This window comes from Acanthaster planci, linkage group LG04 (assembly GCF_054643075.1).
Source record: "Acanthaster planci isolate LZ-2023a linkage group LG04, COTS_SCS, whole genome shotgun sequence".
NCBI classification, from domain to species: Eukaryota; Metazoa; Echinodermata; class Asteroidea; order Valvatida; family Acanthasteridae; genus Acanthaster; species Acanthaster planci.
Window position 1 is genome coordinate 7048420 of NC_141780.1, and position 14338 is coordinate 7062757.

At 40.7% G+C, this 14338-nt stretch overlaps 1 protein-coding gene across 2 annotated transcripts; it reads right to left on the reverse strand.

Moving 5' to 3' along the window:
- Positions 1-5059: 5059 nt before the first annotated feature.
- On the reverse strand, positions 5060-14083 carry LOC110989536 (scavenger receptor cysteine-rich domain-containing protein DMBT1-like). Of its 2 annotated transcripts, XM_022253999.2 has the most exons (8): positions 13947-14083; positions 12109-12162; positions 10998-11111; positions 10154-10359; positions 9310-9442; positions 8038-8376; positions 7166-7477; positions 5060-6867 (listed from the first exon to the last, which is right to left on the reverse strand). In XM_022253999.2, exons 1-8 carry the CDS (start codon positions 13993-13995, stop codon positions 6833-6835), a joined length of 1242 nt encoding a protein of 413 aa, XP_022109691.2. In that variant the 5' UTR covers positions 13996-14083; the 3' UTR covers positions 5060-6832. The 2 variants fall into 2 exon arrangements, with proteins under 2 accessions (XP_022109691.2, XP_086992310.1); XM_087136184.1 differs by lacking the exon at positions 5060-6867 and having other exon boundaries at positions 7137-7477.
- Positions 14084-14338: the final 255 nt, after the last annotated feature.

Consider the following 14338-nt stretch of genomic DNA (forward strand, 5'->3'; position numbering starts at 1 on the left):
TGCCAAAGACCGAGTTGTTCATCAATTTAAAAAAGTCTTTCTCAAAATCATTTTTTGCTTTCTTGCGCAATTTTGTGTTTTTATCGATGTAGCTCTTCATCCACGGCTTTTGGCGAAAACGCAGTACCCGGTGAACTTCTTTGATCCACAACCCTAGTTTGAGATATTTTTGTAATGTACGATAGTGAACCACGTATTTTTCTTTGGTGTTGAGAGTAGCCACGAGTTTGTCTACCGAGCTCGCTCCGCTCGCTACTTCACCATTACCAATTAAATCCTGTTGGTAACTCGAAAACCATTCGTTCGGCACCGACATGTTTTCGGGTGCAAGTGGAAAGTCATTATGTTTGTCATGGTGACGTTCCGGGTAATCTAAAGAGATCTCAAACATGTAACCGTAGTCGTCAGTTAGCCGTAACTCTTGGATATAATAGTAATTAAATTTTTCTAAGTCTGTTTCCCAGGTAAATTCCCCTACGGGTAGATATTTGCTCATCGCCCAGCCGTATAAATTATTTGCGTCTAGGTACATGATCTGTGACTCTGGCTTATTTGGGTCGTAGTCGGGTAATTCTGGACTATTAGCTTTCGCGTATCGCTTTGCGCCCACACTCGAGATACCGCCTCTTTTTGCCCTTTCAAAAAACAAGTGCTTGTCGATGTCTGTCAATAGTTCCAATTGGATTTCAGAGTGTTTTAGCAGAGCGTCCCACGATAGGCCTGGCGCAGTATAATAGTTGGCTGGGTCAAGGCCGTAGTTCTTCTTGCATACCTTCCGGAAGTTCTCAAATACACCCGCTAACAATAGCACGTCCGTTTCCACGTATAAGTCGTGATAGTCGCCTAGGTTTTGACAGCCAAAGGCTTCCCATACTGTTTCCGCACGAGCGTATTCTTGCTCGGTTATCCCTCCCTGCTTCAGAGAACTATAGAAAGCGTCTACTGGTGGGAGTTTTGTTTCTTGAAATCGATCAAAGGAATCGATATACTCATAAGGATAAATTCCCTTTTCCAAAAGTAAACTCGTCCTCGCTCCTTCCAGTCGCTTCGTACCCGCTGCGCTTTTACTCGCTGGAAACCTTTCACAAAGTAATTTAAAATCATCTGGTGAACAATTTTTAACCAACCGATCTAGCGAAGCCGCCATAAAATGAAAGGAGTCTAAAAATCTGAGTTGGCCAAAAGAAAACGAAATGTAGTTCTCAGTATTTTTAGCGATCAACTTAATTGATTTCCCATAAAATTCGTGAGCACCCTGCATAATCAAGTGCGCATCGTATTTCTCCAAGTTGTGTAAGATAACCGGAATAGGTGTTTGGTCGGGCACTATTCTTAACTTGAGATTACAACTAGCGTGCGCTGGGCCTCGGTACTTCCCCGTCACGTGACAATGATCGCGAACTTTTCTAAAATTGTTGATGGGCTTTTCACAATCTAAACATTTCCACTCTTTGAACCCAGCTTCATTTTTATGACAGAAAGCAATTTTGTCAGCTTTTGTCTCAGGTGGTTTTGGAATATCACATTGACAGTGAGATTCATACTCACTTCGTTCGTTCTCACTTCGTTCATCCGCTTTTGCTCGATCTATCAACTTTTCGCAGATCCAACATCTATTACATTTTTCGTAAATTTTTTGTAATTGATCGTCCCAAATCAACGGCTCTTTGTTTTTAAACGTTTCATTTATTTTCTCTGTTTCCTGAGAAAGTGATTCTACAAAATCTACAGCCGCGTCTTGGCCTCTATATGTTTTTCGGCTAGTGCAAACTCCATCGCATCTGACGACTGCGTATGAGTATCCGCAAGGCCTGTGAATCTGTGTTTTCACCGTGTTTGTGTCAGTCAGCGGTAATTTTTCTAAAACAGACTCAAAATCGGCGTAAATGACAAAAGGCGCGTCTTGCTTATTTTTATAATTTTTGAACTTGAGTATATTCTCGCCTTTGACTGGCATTTCGACTTTACATGTAGGAACGTTTAAGCCTTGACAATCTTCTTTGTGGCTGGCTAACTTTTCTTCAGTTAGGAAATGTGTCATGCACTTGAAACACCAGTATTTTTGACCGTCGTGTTTATTGATGTCACCCGTCAACCGAGAAAAGTTTTTAATCCAACAGTAGTGATTATCTTCATCTCGGGTAAAATAAAGTAAATTGATCGGTTCTTCTGGCCGCTTGCTTTTGTGCAGAATGTAAATACCGTCTTTTTTGGTATAACCAAACACATTGATCGCCAAGTTATTTTGCGATTCGATACGTGGAATTTGTGAAATCGGTGTTGGAAAGCTTATGTTTGTAAAATTTAAACCATCCGATTCTGACCGGTAAGTCGAAGGTCGCTCCTTATTTATTTTATATTTTGGATTTGTTTCTAGCTGACTTTTGACTCCGTCTGAATACAGCTTCAAAGCTGCTCTCAACGCCCATCGGATACATTCTTGATCTTTATTTTGGACGTTTATGATTGCTTTTTTGTCTAACAGTTCCTTAGGCAACGGAATGTAAGAAGAACCCACTGGATTATATTTAACCACGTTGATGTAAAAAGCGACAACTTTGTCAAAGATCCACCCCGAGCCTTTTTGTGTATGGGCCTCCACCTGTTCGATTTGTTCTTCGCGTTGCTTAGCGAGTGCATTTTTAACGCTTGGTTTACTCGTTACTACGTCTTGATCACTCTGAAAGGGAAAGGTGCCGTAGTCAATCGTTCCGTCAATTTTTTCCAATCTAAACTGCACTTTAAGATGTGTTTGTAATTTGTAACTCCCGATTTCTTTGAGTTCAACTAACGCTGTTTTCTCTATCAACTGCTTATAAAAATCAAAAAAATGTATTAAATCGTCTTCATAGAAGCGAGGAATCAACTCCCAATTACGAAAATTATCTTTAAAACGCCTTATACGTTTAATGTCTACTTCCTCCAGTTCTTTAGGTTGTGTATAAGCTTTAATCACATCAATAAAGTCCTGTTTGACGTATCTGTCTTTGTTTGCATAAGGAATATTATATTTTTGTACCGTTTTCAACAGCTGCCGATATGACTGACGCGGGAGATATCTAAATTGTTTTTGATCCTCTCTGATAGCTTTTATTAGCTCTGATCGTGTATGATATTTGCGCCTAGGTGACGGTAATGGGATCTTATACCGTTTAATAAAATCTTCCAAAAACACCTTCTTAAATCGAATAAAGTTCGTTAATATAGGTCGATGTTGTTGATAGCTCATGTCTCTTTTTATATATAGATTTATAAAATTTTTATCAATTTTTCTGACGCCTTGACTTGACATGTTTTTTGTATTTTTATATATAGACCATTTACTTAAGGCGGTTGTAAACATAGCGTGTTTTGCTTTGAACAGAGCCAAGGTCACAAGTTCAGATCGGGCAAGTCTCGACTTGTTCGCAAGGGGAAATCCCTTTTTTGTTTGTGCAGGCCGGTGCCAGTCACGAGTTGTTTAGTCAGCCGGGGTCAAAAGGTGAGCGAGCGTAGCGAGTACGACCGGAGGGAATCCCCGGCGGGGGTGGGTAAAAGAGATTTTGGCTCAGAATGTATATATTCGCCCGGTATTTTAGAGCCGGATTTTTTGGGTCGATGAGGTACCGGGGGAAATCTGGAATTCCAGATTTTTAGGGGATTCCCCCGATTTTTTGAGTCGATGTACTACCCAGGGGTTTTTGCTGAAAACGGTGAAAAGGGCGTGTGATCCAGAACTGTCAGTTCTCTACTACTAATCTGGTTTAATTTTGAGCGAGCCAAATGTTGACAGGAAAATTAAAATGAGTGATCTGCGAGCCCAAATGAATACGTCAATTTGAACTTCATTAATAACTAACACATTTTCTTTATTTTACAGGTATTTGGCGTGCACTTTCATCTTTTTCAACTGGTTGTCGATAAAGCTGTCACAAATGGCTATTGTATAGTAGTTTGTTCATGAAAGGGTCCAAAACCTTTCATTTGTATGAAATGGTATGGGTTTTGTCCTCCAAATGCATTAAGATTAGAAACAACCTTTTCTCAATTAGCATTTTATCTTCTTGGAAGTGACACTGATACCTTTGATAGCCAACCTTCCAACTTTCTATTATCTTTGATTGTAAATCAGTCTAGGAGCTGCGAGTTGCTACTGTGACATGATTTATAGATCTCTTGTGTTGATGTGTGGCAGCATTCAGGCCGTATCTACTTGGGCTGATTTCTTGAAGATTATCAGGAGTAGTCCACTCCTGATGAATTGCATGCTTGCACTTGAGGGCGTACATGATGAGATTCACTCGGATGTAGCTCAACCAGCGCCACGGATAGAAAAAAGCACCGGTTATTGAACAAAAGCAGCCCAGCCAAAGTTCCAGAACAGGAAAATGATGTGGATGGGAGACCATCATGCCAGGTAGGTGACGAAGACGATCAGCAGGGCATAAACTTAAGGTGCTGCGTCGGTCTTGCAGGAAAAAAAAACAGTCCTGCTCGCCTAGGAGCCAGGACTGGCAGCAGTGGGCCCGCTTCCTGAGACAGTCGACGGCCCGGAATGGTTGGCCTGCCGCATGTTGCGTATAACTATATACTGCAAGAACAACGTCGATCGTCGGTCTGCAAGATGTGGTGTTCTATAGCCGACGCACCGCTATGACGGCTTCGTAGTGTCGTGACGCCACAGAACTGGTACGGACACGGAGCAGAAAATCTTCAGAATAATTAGGTGAAGATATTTTGGAAACCACTGACATGTCAGCAATGTGTGATTTTTGGTCCAATGGTACTGTGAAAGGTGTCAACAGCCAAACACGGTCCTCTGCTCTTTGACCATACTGCACAAGCGCGTGTGACACCTAACCGTTCCGCGAAAATGAAGCTTTTACATAAAGTTTTAAAATTCTTTAAAATATGGCTTTTAATGCTTTTCTTTTTATTCTCAACTAAATGCCAAAAAAAGAAACATGCAGAAAACAATTCTTCAAACCGCGTGCCGGGTGATACTTGTGGCAGGCTGCGTGGATCTTCTCTAAATTGCTGTGATAAATACTCTGAATAAACGATAAAATAAGCCACAGAATGTACTTCGGGTAACTTTTATTTCTGTCACTCGATCTGAAATTACAATATAGTCAAGACTAGTAATTAAAAAGGCATGCAGAGTAAGTATACACAATTTTACCGTCAGTCTCCTGGCTAAAATGAAATCTTCTAGGAAATTTGGTTGTTTCATCATCCGAGTATGCTGTAATTGGAAATGAAATTACCCAATGCAGTGGCAGCGGCTTGGGATAGCAGATGACTAAAATCCCATTATATTTCCTATGACTACAATTCTAAAAGTGGGGGGTGCAATATATTAGGGGCGTTGTTCATGATACATATGCAAATCACTTGCGCACGTAATCTAACAGAAAATCGTGCATTTTGAGTTTTTATACTGTTTGTTTGACGTTTTTCGGTGTTATTCAGTACATTTCGGCATGGATGTAAAGTTCAACAACAACCTCAGACATCACATTTTGGCTTCTCACTACTGCGAGGTGTGTGCAGGGATGACTAAACGGCCAATGTCCCTCTCCCTTTAGAAAAAAAAGGTTCTGTTACAAGACGTGTCCCTGTGAGTGAACCCCAGCCAATAGCAGATTAACGTACGGGACCACTAGAACCTGATCCACAACTTCCAACATTTTGGACAATTTCCTAGATCAAGAGCCTCTTACAAATGCAAATGTTCCATCAAGGGGTCGTTCACATTATACTTGCGCAGGAAAGGGGCGGAAGGCAGAGGGTTTTGTTTTGTGGGGGGTGCATATGTACACGAATGCACATGTGTACAATGTGTACACAATTTGACGCACGACCGTATAATAAAGGGTGACCGGTAGAAAAAATAGATTTTGTGTTAGGTTTTGTGGTCTCTTAAACCTTTGATAACATTTTGTGACACACGACTAGCCCGTGAATCCTCTCTGCTACTTAGGCCCTACTTAATGGAAAAGGTCACCTCAACGGTTTAACGAATTGGCTCGGTGTTATGTACCATAGTTGTAATGAATCAAGTCAATGACTCGACTTGAGCCATTGCTGGATGGCTGAAGAGGCTATATCTTTTTAAGTCGAATGTTTTACTCTTCACAGTCAAAATAGTGTCAATAGTTACAATATTTCGTGTTTGGGTGCTAAGAACATGCTCATTCAAAGACACACAGATCATCAAGGCTCCGTTAACCTGAAATTTTCTATACTAAAGAAACGGTTTCACTACTAAAAATACATAGAAGATACATCAGTTAAGACCAAAATTATAAATAACCCTTGAATAAATGGTAGTTTGCTATTTTCTTAAAACATTTGAACTGGATATAGTGGTTGACCCAGGCAAAAAAGATACTCGTCAATCCTTTGGCAAAGATCTAAGCTGTTGGTTGTCAATTCTATGGTCAGTTGGTTATAAATTCTGTGTTACCTGAATTTTGAATGGGTGTATGAACAATTTTCATTTTAACGGCAGAGCCTTACACTCTATTTGTAAAACGATTACCAGGCCAGTTTCCTTATAAAGTGTCACCTTGTCCATTCAATAACAACTTTTAAACTTAATCCACTGATTGACTCTAGTCTGAGTACGTTGTCACTGGAATTGCACTTAGCAATATCACTTCTTTAAACTAGAAAAAGTTAAGTGTGTGTATTAATTTTCATACACATTCTATAAGTAAGCTGAAGCTGTAATGGTGACGCTTGTTGTCAAATTTATCTCTACACGACACGCCTAGCGCACCTGCAAGATTAGCTATGCGTACAATATCATTGTTACCGCTGTGGAAAGTTTAACCGCTTTATGCGTTTCCTACTGAGTGTCGATGTCACCAATGGTGTCTTCATCTGAAAGTATAGTCAAAGTAAAGAAAACGTAAAATTAGTACAGTTAGGCCTAGCTGCAGGGACCTCAGAAAAACTGCTTGTGAACAGTTCGCGCTCTGTACTCCGTACATTACATTTAAAAGCGCGGAATACAATATTATTTGTTTAAAGACAGACATATCGTAATCGTTAATTTTTACTGCACCTTCAGCGTAATGATTCAGAGAGATCTCAGGGAGTGTTTTATGAGTGTAATTGGAAGAATTCGTAAAGATATACTAGGTAATAAGTAAAAACGAGGTGATTCAGTCATCTTTACCGCCAAGACAGATCACTCCAGCATCTTGGCTGTGGCCACAAGTCGACTCCTCCCAGCAACGGGACGGACAATCACCGAGGGCGTCCTCCGAACCGGCACAGGCCACACCGTCCATGTGGACGGGCCCCCTCCCCTGGCCAAAGTAGGCGCCGGACTTGGCCTCCTTTGCGTCCTCGAACCCGAGCTCACGGCAGACCACGGAAGCGTCGTCGATGTCCCACTTGTCGTCGCAGATCGTGCCCCAAGTGTCGTTGCGGTAGATCTCCACTCGACCACTGGTGTTATTGGAGCCTCCCACCAACCGAATGGTGTCTGTAAGTTCAGAGAAATAACGCTCAATGAAGTAACACTAATCAGATTTTTCATTTGGTTTTGTTTCTTGGGTTTTATTTTGATTTTCCTCCGATTTCTCAGACTAAATAAAACATTTGTCTGAAAGCACACCTTAAATGAGTGAAAGATACTTACACTGTCCATATTATATTTCGACAGTAACAATTATTTGGAATAAGAAGAGATTCGACGCATAAGTTTTGACGATTTGATGATAGAAAAATGAAAAGAATTTGGCTTGTTACAACTAGAATCTGTGGTGCAGAAAAGGTGGTAGTTTTCTTTGTATTATTTTGGAGGGGGGGATATTATTGGCGTGACATGAGAGGGAAAGACTTGACACAAACCGCGTGAGAGAGATTTTTTTTTTTTTTACAGGCAAGATTGACATAAGGAAACAAAGAGTAGAGATGAAGATGCTTGTGACGGGGCTCGCAATGGTGGTGACGACGTTGGTGATCAATAATGGCGCTTTCATCGATGAAAATAATGACAGTGTGAGACAATGGATGGATTGAAGGAGGAAATTTTATATTTACTAAGTTTCGGTTGGCAAACCACCCCGGCAATAGTTGAGTCGTTACACTGCTGATACTTGGTGCAGACGAACGGGCAGTCAGCTAGCCGACTCTCTGTCCCTTCGCAGGCGACTTTGTTCATCACGATCGGCAGGTCACCACTCCCGAAGTCTGACGCTGTACTCGCCTGAATAGCGGCACCGAGGTCAAGCTGACGGCAAACAACGTTGGCGTCGTTGATGTCCCAACTGTCCGCACAGACGGCACCCCAGCTAACACCTTCGCCGTGGTGGTAGATCTCTACTCGGCCGCTGTGACGATCATCGCCGTCAACCAACTTTATCGACCCATCTTCTGGGACTTTAAAGAGTGTTAAAAATACGTTCTTCGTCTTCATGCAGAGCCTTCCCCTCCTTCTGTAAACGTGTGCTTCACGGCACACACTTAGAATTACCTTACAAATTAAGTTACATTAACCTTACAAATTGCGTTCATAAAGACAATTAAATGCCTCTAGCCAGTTATTTCGTATATATGAATTTCAGTGAGAAATTTCAACAGTGATGGATACTGACCTCGAAGTTTCAATACTATTTTGTCTCAGTCTAAAAGAGGTTAAATTTTGGCCCCATGGACCCAAGATTTTGGTTCTGCCTGACTTTGGAGGCTTCAAGATTTAAACTACGATGGCACCACACTGTGGCGTATCTCGCCTAGCCCTTGCAATCCTACCTTTCATGCATGCCTTAATTTTGGTTCAGCCTATTGATCCTCATTGCCACTGCATAAGATATATCCCGGCCGCCTTAATTCTGACCAGAGTCACTATTTAGCCTCGTCCCCGTGGGTAACGTGAGAATCGTCGAACAAGGCATCATAGAGACCAGCAAAACACTGCAAAATCGAATCCATGGGAACGAATGCAGGCGGCATTAGTTTGTGCATGTCTTTATAATGACTCAATGACCATCCCATGAAATATGCAAACGAGACAAGTGCATACGCGCTACTGTCACTGGTTGGCAAGTTCGGCCGTCAACACTGTTGGCAGTGTAGGAGAGCTGCTCTTACCAACCTACTGCTCTTCCTTCAGCCCTTGTCCGATGATCAGCTGTTTTTTCTCGAAACCAAGTGAGGTTTTCGGTTCCCTGTGGTACGTGGGAATGTAACAGTTCCTTGTCTTTAAGTCTAGGTTAAAGCTGAAGTTTCATTCACCACCGACTTCAAATGTTGTTAACCGTGTTACAGAGTTAAATTATACCTTTTGGGCGAATGCAATAGATTTTTGTATACCTTGGCACCCGAGCACTTCAAATCTTAGATAGTAGCAGGAACCATACGACTGAGTTGGTAATATGCGAATAAACCTTGCTATCGGTACCAACGGGAAGGTGACGTTCGTTGGTCGACCACTGTACACTAAGAACTGGAAAAATAATCATAAGAAACAATTCCATCAGCTAATTCTACTCAAAAAATGTTGTCGAAATTTTAACTATGGTTTAATAACTTTCATGAAGTAAACATCAGCAGTTTTTTTAAGTTATATGAAACCTAAAGTGCTTAAAATTTCCATTCCGCATGGCACCGTTGTTCAGTGGGCCCTAGGCACCGTGTTCCGCATACTGTAGACCCTATAGTGTTCCGTAGGCCCTAGGCACTGTTGTTTTGAAGGACCTACACGCCTGGTCCTACCATGGAGAAATAAAAGACACCGTCCTACGTACCGTATATACTCCGCCGCGCCCATAGGCACTGATCTCATGCAATGCTGGTAAGTGTTGCTTTTATAGAACCTAGCATTTTGTGTTAATATTTATTTTTGTAGTTAATTTTTAACTAATACGTAATTAATACGTGAATGGTGAGGTTTGTTTTCGAGAAACACTTCCAATTATATGCAAACATTTTCGCAAACCTCCGAATCTAGGCCCTTGGCACACTCTGCATATTATAATCCAGCCGTAGGTTCAGTGAGAGAATCCTTTTAGAGAGGGTTTATAGGCCTATGGTCAACATCCCCTCCTGAAGGCAAACAAAATAACACTTATCTTAACTGAAATGTAGGTGCTAAGTCTGAATTGATGAGTGAAGTAATGACCATGGGCAGCGAACATCGACGGCGCACTATACTTACTGTGATGGGTTCGTCGTTTGCACTTGACAAACTACGCCAGTCACCTGACTCAGCAGTGAGGCTGTACTGCACTGAAAATGCCCGAACATAGTAACTGGTCGCAATGTATCTTCCTTGCATGGTGACCCCAGTAACCGCAGTGGGTTGACCCAGATCAACTTGGATCCACTGGTTTGATGTATATCTTGGTCTCCATCCGTAATTTCCTGTTGGGAATGATGAAATTATACTCTCTTTGGGACTATCACGCAAGCGAGGACAAATACCTGAGAAAGATCTGTTTTTATTAAGTCAAACATGCAGTATATAAGCGAATGAAAAAAACTAAGGACCATGGTAAGTTTTAATATAATATATTTACTGATCACTGGTACCTGTTTTGTGGGCCTGGAATAGAGCCTTGAACGGGAAGAACCCAACATTCATTCGCTTGTTGTTTAAGTCCCCCCCCCCACTGAAAATGAAGCCACAAAGTGGCCTCTGCAAAACTTACCGCAGTTACGCCACTGTGTATAAGAAGCATCTTGAAAGCTTCAACGCTATACGCTTTGGCGAACAGAGTGCAGCTTTTTAAATGAATGCACCTCAATACCGCTGGTATTATTTATGCTGATGTTGCATTTGCGTTGTTTTCGAAGGTCGTGCTTTATGCATAGAATTGAGCACAAACAACGGCAAAACGACTTCTCTGCAATTCAACCGCTGCAAATGTGATATACAGTGAGTACGGTGGAGGAAAGAGTGCAAGGTAACACAAGGCAACAGATTTTCAATTTGCTCTGTTCCACTGATTTAGCCTAAGGTGTTCACGAAAAGGAGCAATCGAAGACCAACAAAGACCTACCGACATTGAGGCGAGCGTAGCGTGGATAGTAACCATAATTGTATGTTGACGCCGTGATGCTTCTGTCCGGGATGGCACCATTTTGCATGCCTAGAGGCCCACTGGTACATGGTGCTAGGAAAACGAACAAAATCGTTAAAACGTCCCCTATCGAGTTTAAGGTACGTGTACATTATAATACTCGCTATACATCTATTGAAAATACTGAAGTCGTTCACGCTTTACTAGAACGAGACAAGGTTTTAATTTCCAGTTATAGTCTTTTTAATTTTGGTTTCGGATATGACATTGAAAGTTTTTAGCATCCAAAAAACACAAAAAACCTTTTTCGACTGTTTAATTTTTCGTATAAGACGGTAAAACAACTACTCTGTTTTTCAGGGGTTCTGATTTGCATATGATTTAAAAGGCAAAATTATTATTTTAAGGGCCGGGTTGTTTTGGACCATCTCACAGTCAGGAGCGGATTCCAACCCATTGAACTTAGCTGTCCCATACCCGATATTTTAACTCGTAACATGCATGTAGAAACCTTCATCAACAGTACAATTTTCAACTATCGACTCAATCCTACGTACATGTTTGTTAAGGTCATTTGAAGTTTATGCCACATGAGTGTCCGCCGCATGCATTGAGCACGGCAGTGGAAAAGAGTATAGTCATATTTTGCTGACCTATCTCGGAACAATGGGCACTGTGTGAAAACGGCATTTTCCATTTTTCACAGGTGGTATATAAATTGGTGTTCTAAAGGTTCGGCTCGTAAAAAAAGCATGCACTGCGGCGAACTCGACAAAAAAAACAAATGTTGGGAAAGACTCCGGACCTGCCTCTTTCAGGGTTAATGGTACAAACGTTGAAAGATAAATTCTCTCAAAACAAATTTGCCTGTAAGTATGCACAGTTTCAGAACTTTTAATGTTTATCAGCGTTCGTAAAAAACAAACCAAACACAGGAAAAGGTTTATATTGTGTTTGTGTGGTTGGACTCGACGCTTAAGACGACTGTCTTAATTTTTAAGATATCTTTTGTCACTCGCAGATCATAAAAATTGTCAGAATTTCAACAAAACTCTCATAAGACTATCCCGGCGTAATACATTCAACTTACCGGATGTCCCTGCATGTTCTTCATCCCCATTGACAGGATGTGACGAACTGAGTCCTGCAAAAGTCACAGGAAGATATTTGGCGAATGGAATCGGGTACTTGGTTTGGGTCCAAGACCCGCTTACACATCCTGATTGATTACGTTAACACTATGATCTTATTCGTCGGTTGTTTTTGTGGGGACACCATTATACGTAAAAATAATCTCTCCCATATAACACTCAGACGTAGAAGTGATGGATTATTGATATAATCATTACTTTGACCTAAAACAAGAACGTTTTGGTCCGGTTAGTTTGCTCATTGGTATGTCGAATCCATATTAACGCGAAAACAGCCTGCCTTTAATGCTGACAAGTGGTTTTTGCAGCAACATGGTGAAGCAAAACTATATGAATGTTCATATTATTAAGCTTTAAAATAACCTTTATATGCAGTTATAATTCGCTCATTTTTGTTTGTTTGACGGACTAATCAAAATAACTGAAATAAACGAGACTATTTCAATTGCTTTACCAACTTTTCTTACCAGGTAACAATAAATATGAATGGATTTACCATACTACTGTAATCTCTTTCGACATGTGAAACACATGTTTCTGATACTTACACTTTTGACTAATCTCATTTTTTTAAATTGAAATGGATGACTCTATAGGCTTATGGATACTTTTCCTACATCGAAGTATCCAAGCAGCTATCACAATAACGCAAAGTCCTTACGTTCGGACTGCAAAATGGCAAAAGACCAAGGTCAACATGCAGGTTGGAAAGTTCAGAGGACATACAACGTCAATACTCCGTTATATGTGCAACATAATAGGCCTACTCCAGGTAAACAATGCGCAGGGTGCATAGGACTTATAAAGCTAGGCCTATTTTAACGGGGAAGTTACTTTCAAGTAACGATGGATTGTCAAAGATATTTCAAGCTTTTGTTAGTATTCATATGATTGAACACAATATGAATTAACTTTCCACAACAAGCTTGGAGTAATACCGAAGGAGGTGGTATCCAGTTGTTGTGTTTAGATTTGTACGACAACGCAGAGTCCAGATTCCAAGGAGAAAGGGATCTGGTTCTTCAGATTTCCTAAGTGCAAAAGCAGCGAATTGAATGGGTATTAATTAAAAGGTATTGCTCAAAGCTATGACCAGGTTCAATGGTAAGCTACATGTATGTATGTACGTACAGTACATGTTCACTGAACATCACCACTTGTTTACAAATGCACAGGTTTGCTCCAAGAACACTAATGATGTAATTTATACTACGTATGATCGAAGGAAACCATGCTAAGAAACGGCGTTCTCGTGCGCACAGGATTAATTACGACTATAAGGTCTTTTTGCACAACTCTAAAACTCCCGCTTAGATTAGAAACTAATAGCAAAAACGATTTATTAGGATTTTCTGAAGAAAGAAATTGAACAAGCCAGAAAACCTGAGAGAAAATGATCATCAAAGTCACAACCCTGTACCTTTTCAATGGCCCGTTCACACTTCTTGCCGCAAAGGCCATTTGTGCGCATGCGTGCATAATTATGAATTTATTAGTGAAGGTCTCTTTAAAAAGTGTTTTAAAAATTCATATGAGTATCAAAATATATTCAAATAGTATACTCAAATATTCATATTCAAATATCAAAACACTAAATAACAGTTTCCCATGCTTAATACCACATGAAAACACCTCCAGTTTAATAAATGGTGTGCATTTTGAGGCAAGGTTTGTTGCCATACAAGGGTGAAGCTTTCTCCAAACTTTGGCCGTCCATGGCGGTCAATGCATTTCCAGACAAAATATAGGGCTATGTACACGTACTGATGTGGCTTACCGAAAAGGACTGCCACGAAGACAATCCGCAGGTTGTAGCTAGATGTCATCCCTTCTGAAAAGGAGCTCCAGTCGGACGATAATTAAGTTGCTGGTCAGATCTGATCAAAGACGATAAACTGGCCAAAAATCACAAGGGCCAATTACCTTTATATCGTTGGCATGGCATGTCACTCACACCCTTGAAAACTGTCGCAATGTACTTAACATCGACGAAACCATTTTGACAAATGTACTTAGCCCACTCTAAAAACTTGTGCTTTCATTTCCTTGTTGACATTGAGAACATAAGTTGGCCTAAATGAATAATAAATATTACAATACAAACTTTTTTAATCCTGCTTAATTCATGTCAATCATAAAATTGTGACTAGTAGGAAGGGATAATGATCA

Bases quoted from the DNA above. Each gene is read 5' to 3' on its own strand.
- LOC110989536 (XM_022253999.2), bottom strand. From the start codon at position 13,995: ATGACATCTAGCTACAACCTGCGGATTGTCTTCGTGGCAGTCCTTTTC. The intron at 11,112-12,108 runs GTAAGTTGAATG...TCGTTTTCCTAG, and splicing joins AGAACATGCAGGGACATCCG to CACCATGTACCAGTGGGCCT. The intron at 7,478-8,037 runs GTAAATATAAAA...CTGAACTTACAG, and splicing joins GGTTTGCCAACCGAAACTTA to ACACCATTCGGTTGGTGGGA.